We start from the raw sequence: 23951 nt of genomic DNA, 5'->3' as shown, positions 1-23951 counted from the left end.
TTTTGCTTAAAATATCAGCAGTGTTGTTTGTTTTTCCTTTCCACTTATATTTTTCTGTTAGATCGTGTAAACTCTTTTGAATTACCATTCTATATAAATATAGTAATTAATTTGATTAATTAAAAATATATTAAAATATTAATATTAAGAATTAATAATGATAGACTTCTAAAATTTATATAAATTAATTGTGACGATTATTTAAAGTAAAACTAATAAAAATTTATGATATGGTAATAGGATGGATTTTTTTTTTTAATGAATGCAGTAGATCATTTTAAACTAGATTTTAGTATAAAGTTATAAGATATGATTGTTTTTAGTTAGTACAAATTAATATTTTATTTCATCTATTTCATAAGAAAGAAAGCACTAAAGTCATAATTTTTGAAATAAGAGAGACGAAGAAGAAAACAATAGTTCTTAAGTAAAATTTGTGTAAGTATAAAATTTGAAATAATTTTTTTCTCAAAAAAAAAAATGCTAAGAGTGTTTTTAAAGATTCAACTTGTGTTATAAATCAAAACTTATGAGAAACAAATATACTTAATGCTAATTACAAGGGGCTGGATGTAAATTTGTCCTATTTTCTGTAAAAGCGGATTTGTGTAACCTGGTATTTCAGCTTTCAATTTTTCATGAAGACAAAAGGGGAAATGGGAAATGGGAAAAACATCATCATTTGCATTAGAATTGTATAAATAAATATTTTGGAATCATTTACTTCTACTCTGGAAAGTGTAGGCACAATGAAGGCAATAGTGATAACTCAACCCGGTAGCCCAGAAGTGCTGCAGTTGCAAGAAGTAGAAGACCCTCAAATCAAAGATGACGAAGTGTTGATCAAAGTCGAAGCTACTGCCCTGAACCGGGCCGACACTCTTCAACGAAAAGGCTCCTACCCTCCACCCAAAGGCGCCAGCCCTCACCTGGGTCTCGAATGTTCCGGAACCATCCTGTCCGTTGGTAAAAACGTCTCTAGATGGAAAGTCGGCGACCAGGTTGCTTAATTTTTCATTTCTATTACTTAGTAATTTTCTCGTTTAGTGTAAAATTACAGATTTTTTTTTTTTTTGAAGTGGGTTCTTCTTTCTTTTTCTCAACAATTCAAAAGTTGTGAACTTTTTGTATACTGAACTCTATATTTTTTTAGACGCAGTTATGTGTAATTGAATCATATTTTTAATATTAAAGGGGATATGAACTTTGAAGCTGCTCACTGTGGGTCGTGATAAATTTTGTTGAATAGGTGTGTGCTCTGCTTGGTGGAGGAGGGTATGCTGAGAAAGTGGCTGTTCCAGCTGGACAAGTTCTTCCCGTTCCATCTGGTGTCTCACTCAAAGATGCTGCTGCGTTTCCGGAGGTGGCCTGCACTGTTTGGTCAACGGTTTTCATGACCAGTCACCTATCCCCAGGGGAGTCATTTCTGGTAGATTTTTGCTCTATCTCGTATTCTGATGTACGATTTTAAGTTTAATTTTGATTTATCGGAGCAAATATTGTGATGATTGCTATGTTCCTGTTGACGTTCTGAAATAGTTTAATTGTCCGGCTTGTTATGTATGACTGTAATTCCCAAAGTCTGCATTATGGCTTAGTTGCCCAGTAAAGATGAATATTTGATATCCAAAACATGGTGGAAATAGGTTCTAATTCTTCAAATTGGAACGATTTATTGTTGCGCTTGAATAGATATTACTGCTTAGAAACTTTCTTTTTAAGTTTTACCTTCAATATGTTATCAACACGGGTGTGACTTGTAATCTCATCCTTACTTGGTTAAAACTTAATTAGAGTCCAAATCCTGTATTGTATATTTGTCCAACACCTCTGCAGCCACTATGTTGGGCAGTAAACATTGACTGGCAGATAACAATTGCTTTAAAGCTGAAGATCCCTAGTCTAGTGTACAAGTATCTGAGGGTTCAAATTTCTGTCTGATACATAAAAAATGTATGATATACGTGATGCAAAGGATATTCAATCTCTTTGTCTGCTAAGCCACTGAAATATATATGTTATGAAGCTTAATGCATGAACTAATGGCTATTAAACTATCAGGTTCATGGGGGCTCTAGTGGAATTGGTACATTTGCGATTCAGATGGGAAAATGCCAAGGAGTGAGAGTCTTTGTTACAGCAGGTTTGGCCACAAGGCTCATCTTATGTCCACCATTCAATATTTGTGTGTTCATAGGTTTTAGCTATTGATCTACAGGGAGTGAGGAAAAACTGGCTTTTTGCAAGGATCTTGGTGCGGATGTGTGCATCAATTACAAGACTGAGGATTTTGTTGCACGAGTGAAGGAAGAAACTGGTGGTAAAGGTGTGTTTAGTGTTTAATAGCATTATGAATGCATTTTGTTTTAACCTGGAAGTTGTACTCCTGGATAAAGATCATTCTGTCTCTTTCTGTTCACGACTGATGGATATGTATTAATGCTTGTGCCTAGGTGTTGACGTAATTCTAGATTGCATAGGAGCATCCTACTTTCAGCGTAACCTCGACAGCTTGAACATTGATGGGAGGCTTTTCATAATTGGAACCCAGGGTGGAGCTAAAACAGAATTAAACATAACTTCTCTGTTTGCCAAGCGCCTCACTGTACAAGGTATTGTGCCCTTGATTACTGGGCCTTGGTGTTCCTTTTTTTTTTTTTCCCAATCCAAGGTGCTTTTTTTCCCCTTCTTTTTTACAATTAAACATAGTATCTATATTGGAATCCAACTTTTTCAATTGGATGAATTTTTACGCTAGCAATGGTAAAGAAGTCCATGTGAAGTTCCCCTTACGGTCACATGTTAGTTGTATTTAGCATAGTAATTAATTTTAAGAAATTGGGTTGACTTAACCCTTAAAAGGTTCGTAGGTTTTGATTCCAGCAAAATTTTTTGGGGAATCAATTGATAACCTAGTTTCTGAATCTAATTTCTGTCATGGTTTTTCCTTAATGAGTTTCCTTTTATTCTTTAACAGAAGCTTTGTGATTTTTATGCCTTGTATATCAGCTTTCAGATAGCAATTAAACTGAAATATCTGATTGGATATGCAAAAATATACGAAGTTACTTCTAAACTGAATTTCTTCTGGGACTCTCAACACATCTCTGATATACCATTTTCTTTATTCTTCTTTCGGGGTGTGTTTACTAGAGTTATTTGAGAGAGATGTATGATTAATGGGTCTATATAATTGGTGTTTAATGCACAGCGGCTGGCTTGCGAAGCAGAAGTACAGAAAACAAAGCATTAATTGTATCGGAGGTGGAGAAGAATGTTTGGCCTGCAATAGCAGTGGGGAAGGTGAAGCCTGTGATCTACAAGTATCTTCCGCTGTGTGAAGCAGCCGAAGCTCACCAGCTCATGGAAAGTAGCCAGCATAACGGGAAGATTATGCTTGTTCCATGAACCTTGTGTCATTGTGCATACAGTTATGTAAGTTCATGTTGTTTGTAAAATGCTCTAAATACTTGGTGAGAATTGCATAAGGTTTATGGAATGAACATATTTTCGTTAAGAAGACAATTGAGAGCGCGGCATCAGTTTGTTAAGCTTTCTTGAATTACTTCCTTCTGGTTAAACCTTCGTAAATAAATAAATATGGCAACTACTTTCTTGAAACATTTATGTTGTAATGATGGCTTGAAAAGTTACATAATTCATAATTCATTCAACAACAATAAAATTCATAATTCTATAATATATTTTTTTTCATTTACACCAGCAACGAATTAAGAAAAGATATATTATTTAAATTTTAAAATACATCTCACACAACTATTCAAGAATGTTTTTTTTCAAAAAAAAGGAACAAAAAAGAAAAGCAGCGAACGTCACGTCGTTGGCAATGAGTTGTCAGTGTTATTCTACCTTTGATCTTTTACTGTGGGAGCGAATTCCGATTTCATATGCTGCAATGAGCTTCAACGGCAAGGGCTTTTAACAAGCCAGGGCAGGCGCCAGCACTAACACCAAGGTAAGCCCAGGAAACAGGGAGTGAACATTCAACTTGGCCGACGCAAGCCTGAAATTTCCATCCAAATCAAAACCTAAGAATCAATGACAAAGTAAAACCTCATTTACTACTAATACCCTATCTCTTCATTGAAAAATCTTTCCGCAAATGACATATGCTAGTGAGGTGACAATTGACATATCTACATGTCCGTATTGGTAAAAACAGAGTTACCTTCTGAACAATTGGTAAAGCGTCCATATGACAAGCTCCTGGTCTGAAAGAGCCACAGTTTCCTTCAGGAATGCCATAGCTGGCAAAATTAATGGCAGCAATGTGCCATCCTCTTTCACAGGCCAGTCGAACTTGAGGGCTGCTAGACACGACTCCTAGGTTTGGTTTCCAGGAATCAACTGGCGGAGGATCAGCCTCTGATACAAATGAACAAATATCTTGGCCAGTTTTCGTAAGCAAAGAAATCTTTGAAGGGTCACCGCCAAGCTCTTCATGGATGACTAGTAGGTTTTCTCCAGGATGTACCCAAGTCCGCGGAATATGATACCTGGACATTTGTTACATCATTTAATGCAATAAGCGTAAAAATTGTGATTGATAGGCAAGATATCTATTCAGAGTAGCAACTAGCAAATATCTTGATCGTGTTAATGTTTCTCACTTTCTTTGAAGAAACTTTTTTTTTTTTTCAAAAAAAAGAAATTATCTATCCTGACTTTAAGCATAATTTCTGGGGCATGATCTGCATCTAAATCCCCCAAACTCCTTCAATTAGATGATCATTTAGTTACATGTTAACTTTTCGTCGACTGCAAGGGCCCCTATCATCCTATTGAACAAACTGCAAATATGGCTCATCTCTTTTTTAAAAGTATAGGAAGAAAAAGATAGAACGAAAAAAAAAAAAAATTATTCAAAACAAAATGACTGGATCACAAAATCAAAAATTAACTTAGACAAAGAGAGCGCTTAAGCATCCTCAAAGGGTTTTATTGCATTTATCTTATAATAAACATACGGTTTAATTGAAAATAACAAAAAAATAAAAATAAAATGACTAAAAAACACATCAAATGCTAAAAGAAGTTGATATCTATCTACATTTTTTAATAACCATTTTTAACTTTCATCTGAAAAATAAAATTAGCATTACCTGTGCGATCCTACATGTCATAATATGACCCTCCTTGCTCCATCCCCAGGCCCCAGGCACTAAAACCAAAGCCAAACTCACAAACAAAACAAATTTTAAAGGGCACAATCCCCCATCGGCTCATATTCTCTCTCGTTCTCTATGAATACTTAATTCAATTCTTGCTTCGTCTTTCCAATATTGACATCAGCCAGCAAACACAATGAGCCCAGTAAAATGTATTTGTCACGCATACATATGATAATATAAACACATCATAAGAGGTTGTCATGGAGTGCAAGTTTCATATTAAGTACCTAAAAGTTGACTCTACGGCACAACGCAAGATGCGTGTATATATAAACATAAGTGGTCATCACCGAGTACAAGTTTAAAATATGTCTATATTTTCAGGTGTAAGTTGCCGACGGTAAAAGCAAGATGGGCATATTCGGGAATATACTGACACATAACAGTCTCACTTGAATGGAGCAATGGGTTCGGTGGGTGATCATAAAGTACAGTTCCTTGCTCGTTTTGAAAGAGTTGACAGCAAGATAAAGGAATGTTAATATTGTATATGAAATCTCTGGCTGAAGAAATTCAAGCTATATACACGGTGTACTGGGCCCATCCCTCCGAATTTGTGCTTATATTCCTTCTATCTTCATAGTTGAGCAATTTTTATTTGAGAAGAAAATATGCGGTTTAAGGTAGCAGCTAAGCGGATGCCACTTTGAGCAAGCCTTTTCTCCACAATAGGCAATCGAGTCAGGAAGTAATCATCTAGAGCAAATCAAAACAAGGAATTAAAATAAGATAGAAAACGGAACTACTGCTAGCTAGTTGCTGTGCATGGAAAGCAATGATATGTTACATGACATTTAGCGCCTTAACGGCAAATTCGTATGCCTTGGCAACAATTGTGACAGATTTTAACATGCAGGATTGAGTTGGCCATGTACATGATCAGAAAGACTCAAAGAATACTCTTCTAAATTATTTAGATGGAATTTTCATTTAATTAGAAAACTACCTTCCAAAGTGGTTCCTGGTGTGGCATTCCTGTATGCAAACTTGCATGCCAAACTTACACTTTCAGAAGCGTATCTGCAAGATGAAAAGGAATCCAATGATGTCCACTGATCCCCATTCCATGTAACAAATACATGGAGTTTCAGCTTGTGATGATGAGAGGGGGAATCAATTTTTTGTTCATACATTTTAAGCATTTAAGCTGTTCATACATTTGCTACAGCAGTTTCAGCCGACATAAAACCTGGAAACACCTTTAGAATCCATGTATTTGATCATCTAATTATGTAAATTAATATGGGCAATATATACTACAACCTCAGCTCGTTAATTATCTATCATGATGGTGAATTCTAGCTGCACTTTTCTAGTTATTTAGCAAACCAAGCAGCTTAAAAGCAATCAACCAGATGAATCCACACAACAATGAAGAGGAAATTGAATGCTGTGTGCATACCCATTAGGACAAACTGTTTGATTATTTGCACAATTTTCCCATGATGACACATCATTGGACCAACCATCCTGCAGACAAATATCAAACAAGACAAAAAGAAAATAGTTAATATCAACTTTAAATAGCCATGTTCAAAGCCATGCATTCGGAGAAATGAATGACAGTAAACAAATCTATGCAAGACCATAAAACAGCAAATTTCTGTGAAGGAAGGAAAAGCATACCGTAATATTCCTCTGAATGGATTGAATCATGACTGCAATATCAGAATCATAATAGGTCTTCAGAGCAGAATCAATTATCATGGTATCCCATACCTGAAACGGAATAATTCTTGAATGACATTCAAGAAAGATATGCAAACAAGTAACACAAGATTCCAGAACAGGCACAATTTGAAAATCATCTGCTATCCTAGAAACAAGGTTGAAACTGATCAGGCCCAATTTGAAAATCATCACTCTACTTTGCAAAACCATCAGGAGACAAGAAAGTAGAGGCAAAAGAATACTTCAAAGTCTGATGTAAGGTCAGGGGATAATCAATGCAATCACACTGAAGCACTTATCATGGATAATAGAACCTGTTTTTCTTAATGGATTAATATCTTGAATAAATATGACCTACATCACATGAACTTATTATAACATTGTCGATATGTTATTCTTTCAGACACATTCTCAAGCTTTGCACAAGAACCTAAGGTTTTGAACATCATTTTATTTATGGAATTCATCATTCTCTCTAAGAAAATTTACAAGTTTGGATCCTTGATCTGCCAAAAGCAACCTGCTGTTTTTTAAAATGCACAAATTTCTTCTTTTTTACTAAATTTGTGGATCATATGGTTGAGAATGTACAAGAGACTAAAGACAACATACATGGTGTAGGTTTGTCTTTCGACGGTACCAACGGACTGTTATTGTGTTCCCACCTTCATCTCCAATGAAACCAACATGTAGAGGCTGGCACAAGAAAAAGAAACTTAAAAGAAAAGTGAATTACAGTGTGTGTTTCAATTTCCCAGTAAAAAGAGCATACCTGATGCACGTCTCCAATAAAATGGGATAAAAACATAAGCGCCTCTGTTAAATTGTCTATAATCAATAAAGGGAAACAGCCCATGTTATTGCCATTTAAGATAGGAAAAGTTATATTATAGCACCTGAAAATGTAATATCCGTTAGTGATAAGCTTACATTTTTCCACTGAAATAGAGTCCTGATAGCCAGATTTGAGTTGCATGGTGTAGTTGTATATTGCTCCAGTTACACATCTGTTCTTGCGCCCAACAGAGTCATGACAGTCTCCTGTAAGAAAGATGTATATTAACAGAAGAAATAGTTTCATGAAGCTCATGGAAAAACTCATTAGAGAAAAAAGAGTTCACGTCGCTAAACCACAGAATGGATTCACTAAGCAAACTTACTGCAGTATTTGTAGTTACACATGAAATCTGGTGTATCAACATAGTGTAAAGGACTACTCCAGCGCATGTGGAATCGAACTTCATCAGCCCAGGAGCAAACATTTGCAAGATCACCTTCAGCTGAATCTGGAAGCAATTCTTTTACAGCAGCCAAGGCATCTTCAGTGAGATATCCCTAATAGACCAAAAAGTGAAACATTAAACATGGATGACATATTTTTCCAGGACAAGTCCTGCCTGACTTCAGTACCAATTCTGTCTCTATCTTCTCACATCTGCCAGAGTCATTCGAACTACACTTATCAAGGCCAATACAGCTAAAATTTCACAGACACTGACTAGGAGCCCACCTTACTCGAGTAATTATAAGAATAGTAGAATGCACATTTGAACTGAAGCACTACTTGAACAACTCCTTATAGCTGGCATCTCATTAAGGCAAATATCAACTAGGTGAGAAATCTAATCATTCGACTATTTCTTTAAAATTAAAAAACTTAAAAATAAAACATTCCATTTACCGAACAACCTCCATCCATTTCGATTACATGTTTAAAATAAAATATTTGATCATTTTTAGTTTTAAAATTTCCATTTTAAAAATGAAATAGTTATCAGTGTAACTAATAATTTCTACTTACTCATCACATCAAGTCATAAAATTGAATACCCTCAACATCCTTACAAATCTATTAATTATGAACTACTAAAGAGCATGATTAGCAAAATAACCAGCTTAAGAAAAAGTACAAAAACCAGAGAAAAAAAATCCTAACCTCTGCGATCTTGCAAATAGCAAAATGACCTTCCTTTCCCCAACCCAGAACTCCATTAACCAGTTGGAGAAGAATTAGTGCTCTCCAAATCCACATGAGCCCAGACCCACCCGTACCTGTTTTAACAAAACATTACTAGGGAAATTGATTTTTTTGAATTATATATCGAAAAAGATAACTGAACTGACAATGCTTTATTATTAATATTTTTCTAAATTTTCTCACCCAAACGGACATAAAAAACTTGTAAATGTAAATGATATTGACTCGCTTGTATAAACAATAATTGAAAAAGAAAATTATACATACCAGATTTTATCAACAAGACGCTGGTACTGTTTTAACTGTCTTACGCTCTTACCTAACTGTGTGCTTGGAAGGAGATTAAAAAACGAAAGGATGAAAAATAGTTGAATAAAAAAATTATAAGAGATAACGTTTTTTACTGTAATTCTATGTTTATAATTTACTATTTGAAATTTTTTTGACACATCAATTTGAAATAATAATTTTTTTTATAAAAATTAAAAAATTAAAGTTACTTTTATCTTTTAAGAATAAAATAATCAATTTAAATTTAAACTAAAATAATTTTAACGGTTAAATATAATAAAAAAATTAGGTTACAAAAAATAATTTAAGATAAATTTAGTTAATTAATTCTTAACAATTTTTGAAATTTTTAAAAATTATATAATTTTTTTATAATTATTTACTAGACTTAGATTTAGAACGGGTATTCCTACAAAATAAATTAAAACGTATATTAGACGACATAATTTTTTTTTCTCTTTTTTCATAAATCTATGGTAAGATCCGTCGAGTTTCATTTTATGACAGTTAAGTCCCCGTGATGGTATGGCTTGGTAGTTGGTACTTGGTACTTTGTTTTGCTTAGAATATCAGCAGTTGTTTTTTTTTCCTTTCCACTTTTATTTTTCTGTTAGATCGTGTAAACTCTTTTGAATTAACATTCCACATAAATATAGTAATTAATTTAATTAATTAAAAATATATTAAAATATTAATATTAAGAATTAATAATGATAGACTTCTAAAATTATATAAATTAATTGTGACGATTATTTAAAGTAAAACTAATAAAAACTTATGATATGGTAATATGATGGATTTTTTTTTTTCTATGAATGCAGTAGAGCATTTTAAATTAGATTTTAGTATAAAACTTATAAAATAGGATTGCTTTTAGTTAGTACAAATTAATATTTTATTTCATCTATTTCATAAGAAAGAAAGCACTAAAGTCATAATTTTTTAAATAAGAGAGACGAAGAAGAAAACAATAGTTCTTAAGTAAAATTTGTGTAAGTATAAATTTGAAATAATTTTTTTCTCAAAAAAAATGCTAAGAGTATTTTTAAAGATTCAACTTGTGTTATAAATCAAAACTTATGAGAAACAAATATACTTAATGCTAATTACAAGGGGCTGGATGTAAATTTGTCCTATTTTCCGTATAGACAGCGGATTTGTGTATCCTGGTATTTCAGCTTTCAATTTTTCATGAAGACAAAAGGGGAAATGGGAAATGGGAAAAACATCATCATTTGCATTAGAATTGTATAAATAAATATTTTGGAATCATTTACTTCTACTCTGGAAAGTGTAGGCACAATGAAGGCAATAGTGATAACTCAACCCGGTAGCCCAGAAGTGCTGCAGTTGCAAGAAGTAGAAGACCCTCAAATCAAAGACGACGAAGTGTTGATCAAAGTCGAAGCTACTGCCCTGAACCGGGCCGACACTCTTCAACGAAAAGGCTCCTACCCTCCACCCAAAGGCGCCAGCCCTCACCCGGGTCTCGAATGTTCCGGAACCATCCTGTCCGTTGGTAAAAACGTCTCTAGATGGAAAGTCGGCGACCAGGTTGCTTAATTTTTCATTTCTATTACTTCGTAAATTTCTCGTTTAGTGTAAAATTACATTTTTTTTTTTTGAAGTGCGTTCTTCTTTGTTTTACTCAACAATTCAAAAGTTGTGAACTTTTTGTATGCAGAACTCTACATTTTTTTAGACACAGTTATGTGTAATTTAATCATATTTTTAATATTAATGGGGATATGAACTTTGAAGCTGCTCACTGTGGGTCGTGATAAATTTTGTTGAATAGGTGTGTGCTCTGCTTGGTGGAGGAGGGTATGCTGAGAAAGTGGCTGTTCCAGCTGGACAAGTTCTTCCCGTTCCATCTGGTGTCTCACTCAAAGATGCTGCTGCGTTTCCGGAGGTGGCTTGCACTGTTTGGTCAACGGTTTTCATGACCAGTCACCTATCCCCAGGGGAGTCATTTCTGGTAGATTTTTGCTCTATCTCGTATTCTGATGTACGATTTTAAGTTTAATTTTGATTTATCGGAGCAAATATTATGATGATTACTATGTTCCTGTTGATGTTCTGAAATAGTTTAATTGTCCGGCTTGTTATGTATGACTATAATTCCCAAAGTCTGCATTATGGCTTAGTTACCCAGTAAAGATGAATATTTGATATCCAAAACATGGTGGAAATAGGTTCTAATTCTTCAAATTGGAACGATTTATCGTTGTGCTTGAATAGATATTACTGCTTAGAAACTTTTCTTTTTAAGTTTTACCTTCAATATGTTATCAACATGGGTGTGACTTGTAATCTCATCCTTACTTGGTTAAAACTTAATTAGAGTTCAAATCCTGTATTGTATATTTGTCCAACACCTCTGCAGCCACTCCATTGGGCAGTAAACATTGACTGGCAGATAACAATTGCTTTAAAGCTGAAGATCCCTAGTCTAGTGTACAGGTATCTGAGGGTTCAAATTTCTGTCTGATACCTAAAAAATATATGCAATACATGATGCAAGGGATATTCCATCTCTTTGTCTGCTAAGCCATTGAAATATATATGTTATGGAGCTCAATCCATGAACTAATGGCTCTTAAACTATCAGGTTCATGGGGGCTCTAGTGGAATTGGTACATTTGCGATTCAGATGGGAAAATGCCAAGGAGTGAGAGTCTTTGTTACAGCAGGTCTGGCCACAAGGTTCATCTTATGTCAACCGTTCAATATTCGTGTGTTCATAGGTTTTAGCTATTGATCTACAGGAAGTGAGGAAAAGCTGGCTGTTTGCAAGGATCTTGGTGCGGATGTGTGCATCAATTACAAGACTGAGGATTTTGTTGCACGAGTGAAGGAAGAAACTGGTGGTAAAGGTGTGTTTAGCGTTTAATAGCATTATGAATGCATTTTGTTTTAACCTGGAAGTTGTACTTCTGTATAAAGATCCTTCTGTCTCTTTCTGTTTATGACTGCTGCATATGTATTAATGTTTGTGCCTAGGTGTTGACGTAATTCTAGATTGCATGGGAGCATCCTACTTTCAGCGTAACCTAGACAGCTTGAACATTGATGGGAGGCTTTTCATAATTGGAACCCAGGGTGGAGCTAAAACAGAATTAAATATAACTTCTCTGTTTGCTAAGCGCCTCACTGTGCAAGGTATTGTGCCCTTGATTAGTGGGCCCTGGTGTTCTTCAAAATCAATGAACTTGTTTTTTTTTTTTTTTTTTTTTTTTTTTTCCATCCAAGGTGCTTTTTTTCCCCTTCTTTTTTACAATTAAACATAGTATCTATATTGGAATTCAACTTCTTCAATTGGATGAATTTTTACACAACCAATAGTAAAGAAGTCCATGTGAAGTTCCCCTTATGGTCACATGTTAGTTGTATTTAGCATAATAATTAATTATAATCAATTGGGTTGACTTAACCCTTGAAAGGTTCGTAGCTTTTGATTCTAACAAAATTTTTTGGGGAATCAATTGATAACCTAGTTTCTGAATCTAATTTCTGTCATGGTTTTTTCTTAATGAGTTTCCTCTTATTCTTTAACAGCAGCTTTGTGATTTTTATGCCTTGTATATCAGCTATCAGATGGCAATTAAACTGAAATATCTGGTTGGATATGCAAAAATATACAAAGTTACTTCTAAATTGAATTTCTTCTGGGACTCTCAACACATCTGTGATATAACATTTTCTTTGTTCTTCTTTTGGGGTGTGTTTACTAGAGTTATTATTTGAGAGAGATGTATGATTAATGGGTCTATATAATTGGTGTTTAATGCACAGCGGCTGGCTTGCGAAGCAGAAGTACAGAAAACAAAGCATTAATTGTATCGGAGGTGGAGAAGAATGTTTGGCCTGCAATAGCAGTGGGGAAGGTGAAGCCTGTGATCTACAAGTATCTTCCTCTGTGTGAAGCAGCCGAAGCTCACCAGCTCATGGAAAGTAGCCAGCATATCGGGAAGATTATGCTTGTTCCATGAACCTTGTGTCATTGTGCATACAGTTCTGTAAGTTCATGTTGTTCGTAAAATGCTCTAAATACTTGGTGAGATAAGGTTATCGAATGAAAATATTTTCGTTAGGAAGACAATTGAGAGCACGGAATCAGTTTGTTAAGCTTTCTTGAATTACTTCCTTCTGGTTAAACCTTCGTGAATAAATAAATATGGCAACTTCTTGCTTAAAACATTTATGTTGTAATGACGACTTGAAAAGTTACATAATTCATAATTCATTCAATAACAATAAAATTCATAATTCTATAATTTTTTTTTTCATTTACACCAGCAACAAATTAAGAAAAGATATGTTATTTAAATTTTAAAATACATCTCACACAACTATTCAAGAATGTTGAAAAAAAAAGGAAAGAAAAAGAAAAAGCAGCAAACGTCACGTCGTTGACAATGAGTTGTCAGTGTTATTCTATCTTTGATCTTTTACCGTGGGAGCGAATTCCGATTTCATATGCTGCAATGAGCTTCAACGGCAAGGGCTTTTAACAAGCCAGGGCAGGCGCCAGCAGCAACACCAAGGTAAGCCGAGGAAACAGGGAGTGAACATTCAACTTGGGCGACGCAAGCCTGAAATTTCCATCCAAATCAAAACCTAAGAATCAATGACAAAGTAAAACCTCATTTACTACTAATACCCTATCTCTTCATTCAAAAATCTTTCCGCAAATGACATATGCTAGTGAGGTGACAATTGACATATCTACATGTCCGCATTGGTAAAAACAGAGTTACCTTCTGAACAATTGGTAAAACGTCCATATGACAAGCTCCTGGTCTGAAAGAGCCACAGTTTCCTTCAGGAATGCCATAGCTGGCAAAATTAATGGCAGCAATGTGCCATCCTCTTTCACAGGCCAGTTGAACTTGAGGGCTGCTAGACACGACTCCTAGGTTTGGTTTCCAGGAATCAACTGGCGGAGGATCAGCCTCTGATACAAATGAACAAATATCTTGGCCAGTTTTTGTAAGCAAAGAAATCTTTGACGGGTCACCGCCAAGCTCTTCATGGATGACTAGTAGGTTTTCTCCAGGATGTACCCAAGTCCGCGGAATATGATACCTGGACATTTGTTACATCATTTAATGCAATAAGCGTAAAAATTGTGATTGATAGGCAAGATATCTATTGGCCCTTACAATGTTTGAGCAGGCTGACCACAGTGTTTTTGACATTTAGATGCATCATATGATCCTCTGTAATCACATTTCTTTGTGCAACCCGTTGATGGCGCGAGATACGCAGACCAATACCGCCCTATGCTCTGCCCGTTGACCCAAGCTTGACCCTTTCCCATGCTAGCAAGGTTCAAGGCTAAGGGGCCCTTTCCTTCTGGAGCAAGGAATGTGGTCTGAGGATGAAAATTTGAAAATAAAACAACAAACTAAAAGCATGCTCTCCATGGCAAAAGCGCGGCTAGCTGCCACCAAAAACTTGTGCCATCACAATTTGACACATTATCATTCTGTTAAAACTTGCCTTGTACCATATCAAGCTCTTATTAACAGGAAGAGTGCTTCCTTGTTTCCAAAATGAACTGTTTGCAAGACTTATTTTATCCAGACCGATGTATTCTCCTTCGACCCCTACCTGAAAGGAGAGACAAATAAGTGGCTTAATACAACTGAGTTCTTAGTGAATTGTTTGAAAAAGCTCTTATTACTTGTTTAATCTTATTTATCTAGACTACTAATTTTGAATCAAACCTGATAGATCCATTCTCCTGAAGAAAGATCTCTCTTGCCATTCTTCAGGTCAATAAGAATAACAGAAAAAAGTCCTGCTCCAGCAACATCGAACCATGCTCCATAGTTCTAGAATAAATTAGCGGAAAGGATCGAACAATTAGTAACCTTTAATGCTTGATTCTTATTTGTGGACAAGTAGTTTGTAATCGCTCTATGATCATGCAGTGTAATGTTGCAGAGTTTATGGTGTTGAATTTTCAGAAAAATTGAGTTTTAACTCGCCAAGAAATTGTGCTACCTTGGTTACTTCAATATCAATGCTTAATAAATTAAACACAAAATTATCCCCAATATCGATGGTGCCATTGTAAAAACGATGCAGTCAGGTTAATTTAAAGGGAGGGGGAAAAAAAAAGAAAAAAACTTTGTTACCTGTAGCCCAACCATCATGCTCAATATATCGAGTGTATTAATTCCTTCGTTCAGCTCAATTTTCTTATTGATCGAGAAGTTTGCAAAGTCATGGTTACCATACCCAAACGCTGTGAAAGACCACACAGAAGGGACATCAACTCCACTAAATATACACAAATACAATCCTAGTAGCAAATCCAGGATATCGATCATTCGAACCAATCTGAATTGGAAAGTGGTAAGATGGAGAAAGGATTTTTTCCTTCTTTTTATTCCTTCTTTTGTGTGAAGACTGAAGAATAAGCAAGCATTTGATTTTAAGTGAATCAATTAAGATGAAACTTATAAAAATACAGTGCAATTCCATATTACCTACCTACGAGTTTTTTGTTTACAAAAACTAATGCTGCATGTCCCAAACTCTCAATATTCAGAAAGACTTCTTTCCCTTGACCAGGCATCACATGAATACTGCCAGTATCATTGAAGCACAGCCAGATGCAATTGTCAGGCTAAATTCCAAATGTGGGTCTTCAAAAATGGCTTAAAATGAATGAATTACCTTGCTGTGTACCATAAGTAATCACTTGTGTCTTTTGTTGTATTAATCTGCTCCACTAAATCAGGCCTTACAAACGATCTGTTGCCTGATATACCCACTTTTTCTTCATACCAGCTGAATGCCGATGATGCCAATAGCAGTTCATTAACATTTTTTTGTTGTGCGAAAGGATGATCACCAATATTTCTTTGTGAAATAACCTTCAAATGTCAAAAAGCAGTTCAACAGAGATTAACTCATGAACTAGTGAATAAAATATGAGTAAATGTAAAGAAAATTGATAAAACTATTGTACTGAAACATCGATTTAAAAGATCTGATTAAATAATTGGCATCGATTATATGTCATGTTTAGATAATGAAAATGTGTGTGCGTATCTCATTTATGACAAAATGAATCCTAAAGCAATCGCAAGAGGACATTGGGTGTTGTAATCACTTTTTTATGTAAAGAAAATGCAAAAAGAGCAAATACCTTGGCTGTGTTGAAAACGACATTCTTACAATCCGGGAGGATGCTTACAGACCAGGCTGGAAGGAAGTATACATTTCCATTAAATGTGACATTTGCGTCTGAACTGCTGTCGTAATTGGCAAGAAAGGCTGCACAGTCATTGGAAGATTTATAGTAGATATGTGCCTGAGCAAAAAAGAAAGAAACAAAGTTATTAGCGAAAATGGATGAAAAGGATAATGGCCGAGTCAACATAGGTGCGTACCCCTCAAGAACAAATGTGGAGATATTTTAATTGTACAAAATGATGGATCATTTACCTCTAAATTAGCACCAAGTTTCTGGTGAGTTGGGTCTGAGCTGATCAAATATTCCTCACAAAGCTTTATTGCCTTGTGCAACTCACGCAAGTGACCCCATTTTGGCTGCCTAATAAAACCTACATTGAAATTTCCGAAGTTAGCAATTTTCTTTCCTTAGTCCTAAATGAGGTTTTCGAATATTGATCTTGGCAAAAGTGAAATTGCAGCCTAACTTCATTAATGAATCTAGATGACTAATGCTTTCATTGTCATGGCACATAGAATCGTTCTCATCAATGATAGCTTGTTGGATAAGCTTTACCATATTCATCAATCGGAGCGTCGTAATCGTAACTCGTTGCAACCAAAGGGCCACCAGCAGTTCGTCCAAAGTTTGTTCCCCCAAAATACTGTAAGAAAATTATCATTAAGTTGATACTAAATATTTCTAGAACTCTGTCATAGTTCTAATGTTCACATGATTTCCAAGTTAGCAGTAAAATAGCAGAAACAGAACTCGTTGCAAGGTTTACCATATAATAGTTTTGAAAAGTGCCACCGGTTTCGAAAAAGCGTGCCACAGCAAAAGCAAGATCCTCAACAGGCCTAAAAGGAACGGCATAGCCGAATGAAAGAAACCTATAGTATCAAATAGGAGATTTAGCACTTCGCATATGAATACCGAAACCTAGAACAGTCCTCGATATCTAATGCAGCATCGGCTACAGGTCGTTACCATCCACTGTAGTTCTCAGTCCACATTATTGGTTTGGAAGGTGAATTTGGGGTAAATCCATCGCAGTAAAATCCATTGCACGTATTTATCTGCACTTAGTTAACTCTCGCAAGAGAAAACAGATGAAATCTGGATGCAGATGTAGAGGAAACATAAGTGAGCGCATATGATATGGCAAATACTTACAATTGGATCAGGTGCATCTTCTTGTTGACACATAACCCAAGGCACTGACGTGTTAAGATTAACAGCAGTGTCCGCAGCCCATTTGACATATAACTCTCCACCAACCCCGTATGCCCATTCAACATTTCCATATTCATTCTCAACCTGCAAGAGTACAATAGACAGGGATTAACTTTTCATTAGAGTCTGATGGTCAAATTCTGTATATATACATTTTAAAACATGTTGGTAAATAACCTGTGCGAGAATGATTGGCCCTCCTTGTGAAGCAAAGAGATTTTCCTGCTTCATTAAATCTACAATTTTTGCAAGAAAACGCTTCATTTCCTCCTGCAACGACAATAAGACAGAACATTGAAATTTAAAATTTTCAACTATCAATACTGTGAAAATAAATGTAAAAGAAAGGAATCAGTTAAATAACCACCTTTGACATCAGAAAGTACCTTAAAAGGGTTATTTGTTGTTCGAAACTGAATCCCAGGAATGAAATGTAACCAAACAGGGAATCCCCTGTCACAAGTCAGAGAAAGAATTTAAAAATTGGAGATCTACACTTTTAAGTTGTAACTAAGTCTGCAACTAGGGAACTAAAAATTGGAGATATGGACAAAAAGTAGATTGACATTTTCTTAAAGTTGTGAAGAAGAGAAACTGTGACTAAAAGATACCCATAGTTCCATTCAGCGCAGGCATATGGGCCGATCCTCAAATGAAGAAAAAGGCCAGCTTCCTGAACCGTTTTCACAAACCTCACAAGATCAAACCTTCCTTCAAAATAATACTGCATGAGTTTCCGAGAAAATTTTAACATCATCAACAAACTGATGTAAAAAACTTTACATGACATGCACAATGTAGTTTATCATTGGGAATGCCGAATGCACATGACACCAAGAGAATTTCTTCTGATCAGTTAAACTAATCCCAAAAGGGCATTTTTATTCATAAAGACAAACAAATTGCTAATTTCTAAAGATTGAACCATGCTAAACTCAATACTGCTAGAGAAACTCATACTGAAAATCAACTTCTTACTTGAAGTTCATTTCTATATACCTGTCCTCTTATAGGCTCATGATAATTCCAGAAAACGTACGTCTCGATCACTTCCAGTCCCCCTTCCTTTGATTTCCTAATAAGTTCTGGCCACACCTGAAAGTTTATTGCAGAACCACAGTACTACATTAGCACAAAATTTCTTCAATATATGACGCATATTTGCGTGTGCATGTTAAAAATCAAACCAACCTCGGGAGTGCTTCGAGGATAATGAATAGAACCTGACTGCAAAACCCGCCTCTTTCCATCAATAACAAGCGCTCTGTGATCATACGTCACATTAGCTGAGAGTCCCGCTTCAAAACAAGAATTCTGAAGAAATAAAACAACAAGTAGAACACATGCTATAAAATTTTTTATCATCCCCATTACACAGTAAAGATAAGTTGACAATGGTGAGTGTGAGAGATATTAGCTATTTATCAAGAACATTATGGCAATTGTTTAGGTCAAGTGAATCAGTAAGAGACAAATTTAATTTCAAACATTGGTTATGTCCTGTTTGTTTGGACCAAAACTGTGGAATAAGTGAAGAATTTTAAAATGGAGAAAATGGACTTACTTGATCATCCGGTGGGGTTGTATAAGAAGAATGAGATTTGGTTTGCGTTCGAGAATGTAGTCAATGATTGATAAATTAGGAGGAGGAATAGATTCATCGTTCAGGGCCACAGAGGAAGCAGACAGCTTCAGAATAAAACTTTGAAGGTTTTGTAGGTTTTTGTGTCTGTTACTTAACGTTTAAGACATGTATATGATTACAGGGAAACAATCCGAAAACATTAAACTAACTTTTGTTGTCAAATAACATCAAATTTGAGCCGTAATTTTTATCCAAGTATTACATGCATTACATGACCCTGCATCATTCTCCAAGGAACGACCACTTTCTTATCATACTATCATGTTAAGTGTCACGGCTCTTTCATCAATGGCATGAGTAAATTACTAGTGAAATGCAGGTCGAATTTTTATCCTCCTCATGGGATTCTACTAAACGAGAAATTTTCATTTAAAAAAACTAATTCTTGCCCAAAATGAGAATTTTTGGCCTGCTTAAAAGAATTTAAAATTTGGATTGAGAATTCTTAATCATATGAAGTGCTCAATTTAACGCAAAAAAAAAAGGGGGAAAAAAACACGAACGAGTAGGGTAGATAATCAATCAATCCCCCATTCAATAATTGTATAATTTGTATCCAACAGCCAGACGTGTTAAACTTTCCCGCCAGGTCAACACGAACAGCGGAGGACGAAGAGGATGAAAAAACGTGTCCAGTGGTCCCACGTAATACAATCTGCTTCCACAAAATTTCCTTGTACGAATGGGATGGGGGACACACAGCATAACACCACAGTATAGCAACTGGCAAAAGAAAAAGATCAATCAATCAGACAATCAATCACAAATACAAAGACGCAGATACAAGAGTCAGTCACGAGAGACACAGTTTGAATCACCATCATCATCGTCGTCGTCGTCGTCGTCGTGAGCGATGGATCTGAGCACGATGAGTCGGGCGCAAATCACATTGATGGGATCGGGATTGTGCGTGATGCTGACAATGAATTTCACGATGCGGCTCTTGCAACAGCATCTCTTTTACTGGAAGAATCCGAAGGAGCAGAAGGCTATCATTATCATAATCCTTATGGCTCCCATTTACGCTGTTGATTCTTTTGTAGGTTTGTTGGATATCAAGGGTAGCAAACCCTTCTTCACCTTTTTGGACTCCGTCAAGGAATGCTACGAGGCTCTGGTGAGTTCTGTTTCTTTCTCTTCCGCTTCTTCCTCTTGGCTTCCTAATTTTGTTTTTACACACTCTTTAATTTTCTAATGTGCAGGTTATTGCTAAGTTCATGGCTTTAATGTACAGTTATTTGAAGATTTCGATTAGTAAGAACATTGTGCCGGATGAAATTAAAGGAAGAGAGTTTCATCATTCCTTTCCCATGACTCTTTTCCAGGTTTGTAAGACTATCATTTTCTAATTTCTTTCCATTCAGAGCCTTTGCTTTGCAACTATTGTTTATTATTGCCTAGTTTGCTTCTTATTAGTTACATAGTTATTAGCAATTTGTTTGTCAATCATCAATCATTGAAATGCTGAAACAGAAGATGACTAATAATGAACTTATTAAATAAAGGAGAGCATTTGAGTCTCTTCAAAATTAATTGAAAATGACTTTAGTACCTGAAACAGAAGCAATAGTAGGATTAATGGTAATATAAATATGTCAAGAAGGTGATAAGCAAGAAGATTTAAGTGAATTCCCTCTCATTTCTTGGCGCGTAAGTGTAGACAAGAACTTCAATTTACTGTAAAGGTGTATAAAACAAATTTGCGAGGTAATATGGCAAATCACTCTTTTAATGTGTTTATTGTTGTTGTTCAACATGAAGTACTTGTTGGTGTGATGGAATTCTGATCTGAATGCAAATACTAATTTTGGACTGTTAAAATAATTGGCATCCACTAGTAAAATAATTGTTTTTAATATGATCTTTCAGCTTTATGTTTATGTTTATGAACTGAACACATTGTTTTCAAACATTGCAGCCACGCACTGTCCGCCTGGATCACCATACATTGAAGCTCCTCAAATACTGGACGTGGCAGTTTGTTGTTATCCGCCCAATATGTTCCATATTGATGATTACACTGCAACTTCTTCGGATATATCCCTCTTGGTTGAGCTGGACATTTACAATCATTCTAAACGTTTCAGTTTCATTGGCATTGTACTCTTTGGTGGTCTTCTACCATGTTTTTGCAAAAGAGTTGGGACCCCACAAACCGCTCGCAAAGTTCATGTGCATCAAGGGGATTGTTTTCTTCTGCTTTTGGCAGGTATAAAGATCTTGTCTTCTTTCTCTTTATTATGCATAACCTTAATTCATTATTCACAAAGACAAGCTGAAATATTAAGCTGGAAGACAGGAAGAGTCCCGTTTGGTATCATGGTTGGGCAATTGTAGCTTAAAAGCTACATCACTAAAGTGTTTGATACACTTACTACTATGACTAGAAGCTAAGTTGATTTTGTCGCATACTTGTATAATGAAAAATATATAATATTTTTACTGTTTTAGTATAATTATTTAAAGTCATATATGGCACACACACTATCATTTTTTACTTCAATTTACAGTTTTTTTTTAACAGTAGCAACTCAATACCAAACGGAACTTAAAAATGCAATGAAAATAGCACCAGCAAAGAAACAAATGAAATCAGCCTATCAGTTCCCGACAGGAAAGGCAAAAGGCAGTAGATTTATCATATCAACTCAAGAGTTTGAGGCTCTCTCAGAAGAGCTCTTCTTCTTTAGCATTAATAACTCTTGTACTTGAGGACTGTTACATTAGACCAAAAACATGGAAATCTAATTTGTTTGACCCCATCAACCAGACTCCTAATGTTCACTACCGACTTAAGCAGATGTGAATTGATGAAACAAAATTTGGTGGACCATTTGGCATGTTGAATTGGGCTAGATAGTCCTGACTGCTACTTCTTAATTCAGGTCAAGTTTAGCTATTTTGCAGTTCGGACAAAGACCTCATTATTTTATTGGCTTGCATTTTGACTTTGGAGAAGAACGTTAATTTGATGAAGCCTTACCTAAATCATATGGAATTCCTAGAGTTCATTAATATGTTCCTTAATTAAGTAATCACAGATAATTGTACTTCTTATTTGAATGATGGGTGGTGTATGCATCATCAGAACAGGGGGGTGATATTTGCCTTTGGCAATGTTAGTTGCAGTTGTGCCTTAAACGTCTTCTTTGCCGCTTTCTTCTCTATAATGTTTCTGTTTCATCTTTTCATCTTTCTTATCTGTTTCTTCTAATGAATAACAGTAAATGTCAATCTTTGATCACATGCAGGATGTGGTGCTTGAAATACTAGCTGGCATGGGCATCATCCGATCTCATCATTTTTGGTTGGATGTGGAGCACATCAATGAAGCTATTCAAAATGTCTTGGTTTGTCTAGAGATGGTTGTCTTCTCTATTATCCAGCAGTATGCATACCCTGCCACACCTTACAGTGGAGATGTGGAGGCTAAGCTGAAGTTGAACAAGAAGACCGAATAAGACTTGAACCCAAAAACTGATCATGAGACTCTACGTGTACTGGCCGGAGCACATCTTCAAGGACTGCCATATTTTGTTGTTTGATATTTTTTATCGGATGGAGTGAAGAATGTGATATATTAGACATACAGGCGGCTGTATTATATTATGTCTAGTTGGTTGTTTAATGGCTATTGGTTATTAGATATAAGATCCGTTGTGACATTTTTGGAGATTGAAAGTTATGTTATCTATCAGTTCAGTATTGCCGCTGTATATGGGACTTTGGAGTTTGTATTTTCTTATCGAAACCTTGTATTTTTTAAGAGATTTTATAACGTAAAAATGCAATATATATTGTCCTTGGATTTTATGGCCTAACTCGGAAACCCATATCAGTACAGCTTAATTATGTTCTATAAAATTACATAATACAACTCATGGGTCAGCTTCTACTCTGACTTTAGAATGATGGTTTTGTTGAACCAATACCAAAGACACATACTAGTATTATATCATTCTTGTGGATCATTCCTCTGTTCTGTAGTAATAATAGTATGGTAGCTACCTATAGTGGCGTTGTACGTCAACCCACTGAACCATTAACAACCCCAATGGCCTCAGCTTGTAATTTCTTGTTCGGCCTTTAGTTGGGTGCCGACTAAAATCCAGTTAGTCCTCCAATTGGAGAGCATGCTGCTGAAAGAGACCACTAAGCTAATGGTCAAGCACTAAAGTGTAACACGCGCGCACACACATATGATGGATTATCGATCCGATCGATTAATAGATCTCAAACTATTATGAAAACAACAAATCACGAAAAATGGTGCAATGGCCGGATTAGGACCACCACCAATTAAAGGTGCTGGAAAATGGCATTGAAAGAGGGAAAATCTTAAACGATCATCTAAACGTTGAATTTGGATTCTTTCGTAACATATTATTGTACTGTGTAAAATAAGAATGATTTGTTTTTGTTTAATCTACGAACTACCAAACGGTTCGAGGCTCGAGACGGAATCCCATATAAGCGCGTGTAAGGATCAGGGAGAGAGTCCAATTACAGTAAAACACATGGCTGTTAGCAATTCGTCCAAATGATTTTGACATAAAGAGACTCTGATTTCCGGGAAGTGATGATAGCAGCACAAATGATTTTATTACAGACAAACGAATAATATTTTGACATGTTGGCAGAACACCGTTGGCAATACTATGCCACCATTTGTCGTTTGCAAATTTGGCATAACTTAAAAGTATGTCACTACATTATTGGCCTATTCTCCCTTCCCCTACGACCTCA

The 23951-nt window shown here is 35.6% G+C and overlaps 6 protein-coding genes across 9 annotated transcripts; 3 read left to right on the top strand and 3 right to left on the bottom strand.

Annotated features, from left to right (window-relative positions):
* Positions 1-635: 635 nt before the first annotated feature.
* On the top strand, positions 636-3615 carry LOC18052666 (quinone oxidoreductase PIG3). Of its 2 annotated transcripts, XM_006449178.2 has the most exons (6): positions 636-1001; positions 1250-1429; positions 2062-2143; positions 2219-2326; positions 2454-2612; positions 3212-3615. In XM_006449178.2, the coding sequence occupies exons 1-6, from the start codon at positions 750-752 to the stop codon at positions 3406-3408; spliced, it is 978 nt and encodes a 325-aa protein (XP_006449241.1). In that variant the 5' UTR covers positions 636-749; the 3' UTR covers positions 3409-3615. The 2 variants fall into 2 exon arrangements, with proteins under 2 accessions (XP_006449241.1, XP_024046038.1); XM_024190270.1 differs by lacking the exon at positions 2454-2612.
* A 138-nt stretch (positions 3616-3753) lies between these two features.
* LOC18052665 (beta-galactosidase 8) lies at positions 3754-4525 on the bottom strand. The gene is made up of 2 exons (XM_006449177.2): positions 4190-4525; positions 3754-4024 (listed from the first exon to the last, which is right to left on the bottom strand). The coding sequence occupies exons 1-2, from the start codon at positions 4523-4525 to the stop codon at positions 3905-3907; spliced, it is 456 nt and encodes a 151-aa protein (XP_006449240.1). The 3' UTR covers positions 3754-3904.
* Positions 4526-5411: 886 nt separating this feature from the next.
* LOC18052663 (endonuclease 4) lies at positions 5412-9198 on the bottom strand. 2 transcript variants are annotated; one of them, XM_006449176.2, is made up of 10 exons: positions 9109-9198; positions 8800-8915; positions 8024-8198; positions 7794-7904; positions 7636-7691; positions 7476-7559; positions 6819-6911; positions 6595-6662; positions 6139-6212; positions 5412-5888 (listed from the first exon to the last, which is right to left on the bottom strand). In XM_006449176.2, exons 2-10 carry the CDS (start codon positions 8893-8895, stop codon positions 5770-5772), a joined length of 876 nt encoding a protein of 291 aa, XP_006449239.1. In that variant the 5' UTR covers positions 8896-8915; positions 9109-9198; the 3' UTR covers positions 5412-5769. The 2 variants fall into 2 exon arrangements, with proteins under 2 accessions (XP_006449239.1, XP_006449238.1); XM_006449175.2 differs by lacking the exon at positions 6139-6212 and having other exon boundaries at positions 5801-5888.
* Positions 9199-10320: 1122 nt separating this feature from the next.
* On the top strand, positions 10321-13344 carry LOC112100767 (quinone oxidoreductase PIG3-like). 2 transcript variants are annotated; one of them, XM_024190268.1, is made up of 6 exons: positions 10321-10686; positions 10931-11110; positions 11744-11825; positions 11901-12008; positions 12136-12294; positions 12928-13344. In XM_024190268.1, the coding sequence occupies exons 1-6, from the start codon at positions 10435-10437 to the stop codon at positions 13122-13124; spliced, it is 978 nt and encodes a 325-aa protein (XP_024046036.1). In that variant the 5' UTR covers positions 10321-10434; the 3' UTR covers positions 13125-13344. The 2 variants fall into 2 exon arrangements, with proteins under 2 accessions (XP_024046036.1, XP_024046037.1); XM_024190269.1 differs by lacking the exon at positions 12136-12294.
* A 191-nt stretch (positions 13345-13535) lies between these two features.
* On the bottom strand, positions 13536-20032 carry LOC18052664 (beta-galactosidase 8). Its single transcript, XM_024190979.1, has 21 exons — positions 19976-20032; positions 19422-19461; positions 18752-18906; positions 18560-18655; positions 18172-18284; positions 17947-18013; positions 17738-17830; positions 17501-17644; positions 17315-17403; positions 17112-17217; positions 16901-16988; positions 16597-16715; positions 16298-16462; positions 15823-16022; positions 15637-15731; positions 15279-15388; positions 14865-14972; positions 14638-14748; positions 14298-14509; positions 13893-14220; positions 13536-13727 (listed from the first exon to the last, which is right to left on the bottom strand). Exons 1-21 carry the CDS (start codon positions 20030-20032, stop codon positions 13608-13610), a joined length of 2616 nt encoding a protein of 871 aa, XP_024046747.1. The 3' UTR covers positions 13536-13607.
* Positions 19720-23019, top strand: LOC18052662 (transmembrane protein 184C). Its single transcript, XM_006449173.2, has 4 exons — positions 19720-20322; positions 20408-20530; positions 21124-21414; positions 22457-23019. The coding sequence occupies exons 1-4, from the start codon at positions 20059-20061 to the stop codon at positions 22664-22666; spliced, it is 888 nt and encodes a 295-aa protein (XP_006449236.1). The 5' UTR covers positions 19720-20058; the 3' UTR covers positions 22667-23019.
* Positions 23020-23951: the final 932 nt, after the last annotated feature.

This window comes from Citrus clementina, unplaced genomic scaffold (assembly GCF_000493195.1).
Source record: "Citrus clementina cultivar Clemenules unplaced genomic scaffold, Citrus_clementina_v1.0 scaffold_2, whole genome shotgun sequence".
Classification (NCBI taxonomy): Eukaryota; Viridiplantae; Streptophyta; class Magnoliopsida; order Sapindales; family Rutaceae; genus Citrus; species Citrus x clementina.
The sequence above is the reverse complement of the archived record's forward strand: the minus strand, read 5'-3'. Positions and strand labels throughout refer to the sequence as shown.

Bases quoted from the DNA above. Each gene is read 5' to 3' on its own strand.
- LOC18052666 (XM_006449178.2), top strand. From the start codon at position 750: ATGAAGGCAATAGTGATAACTCAACCCGGTAGCCCAGAAGTGCTGCAG. The intron at 1,430-2,061 runs GTAGATTTTTGC...TTAAACTATCAG, and splicing joins CCCCAGGGGAGTCATTTCTG to GTTCATGGGGGCTCTAGTGG. The intron at 2,613-3,211 runs GTATTGTGCCCT...TTTAATGCACAG, and splicing joins CAAGCGCCTCACTGTACAAG to CGGCTGGCTTGCGAAGCAGA.
- LOC18052665 (XM_006449177.2), bottom strand. From the start codon at position 4,525: ATGTCCAGGTATCATATTCCGCGGACTTGGGTACATCCTGGAGAAAAC. The intron at 4,025-4,189 runs GTAACTCTGTTT...TGGAAATTTCAG, and splicing joins CTTTACCAATTGTTCAGAAG to GCTTGCGTCGGCCAAGTTGA.
- LOC18052663 (XM_006449176.2), bottom strand. From the start codon at position 8,895: ATGTGGATTTGGAGAGCACTAATTCTTCTCCAACTGGTTAATGGAGTT. The intron at 7,560-7,635 runs GTATGCTCTTTT...TTCTTGTGCCAG, and splicing joins TTATTGGAGACGTGCATCAG to CCTCTACATGTTGGTTTCAT. The intron at 6,213-6,594 runs GTATGCACACAG...TTCATCTTGCAG, and splicing joins CAAACAGTTTGTCCTAATGG to ATACGCTTCTGAAAGTGTAA.
- LOC112100767 (XM_024190268.1), top strand. From the start codon at position 10,435: ATGAAGGCAATAGTGATAACTCAACCCGGTAGCCCAGAAGTGCTGCAG. The intron at 11,111-11,743 runs GTAGATTTTTGC...TTAAACTATCAG, and splicing joins CCCCAGGGGAGTCATTTCTG to GTTCATGGGGGCTCTAGTGG. The intron at 11,826-11,900 runs GTCTGGCCACAA...ATTGATCTACAG, and splicing joins GAGAGTCTTTGTTACAGCAG to GAAGTGAGGAAAAGCTGGCT.
- LOC18052664 (XM_024190979.1), bottom strand. From the start codon at position 20,032: ATGATGATGGTGATTCAAACTGTGTCTCTCGTGACTGACTCTTGTATC. The intron at 16,716-16,900 runs GTAAAGCTTATC...ATTTCAATGTAG, and splicing joins CGCTCCGATTGATGAATATG to GTTTTATTAGGCAGCCAAAA. The intron at 13,728-13,892 runs GTAACTCTGTTT...TGGAAATTTCAG, and splicing joins TTTTACCAATTGTTCAGAAG to GCTTGCGTCGCCCAAGTTGA.
- LOC18052662 (XM_006449173.2), top strand. From the start codon at position 20,059: ATGGATCTGAGCACGATGAGTCGGGCGCAAATCACATTGATGGGATCG. The intron at 20,531-21,123 runs GTTTGTAAGACT...CAAACATTGCAG, and splicing joins TTCCCATGACTCTTTTCCAG to CCACGCACTGTCCGCCTGGA. The intron at 21,415-22,456 runs GTATAAAGATCT...GATCACATGCAG, and splicing joins TTTTCTTCTGCTTTTGGCAG to GATGTGGTGCTTGAAATACT.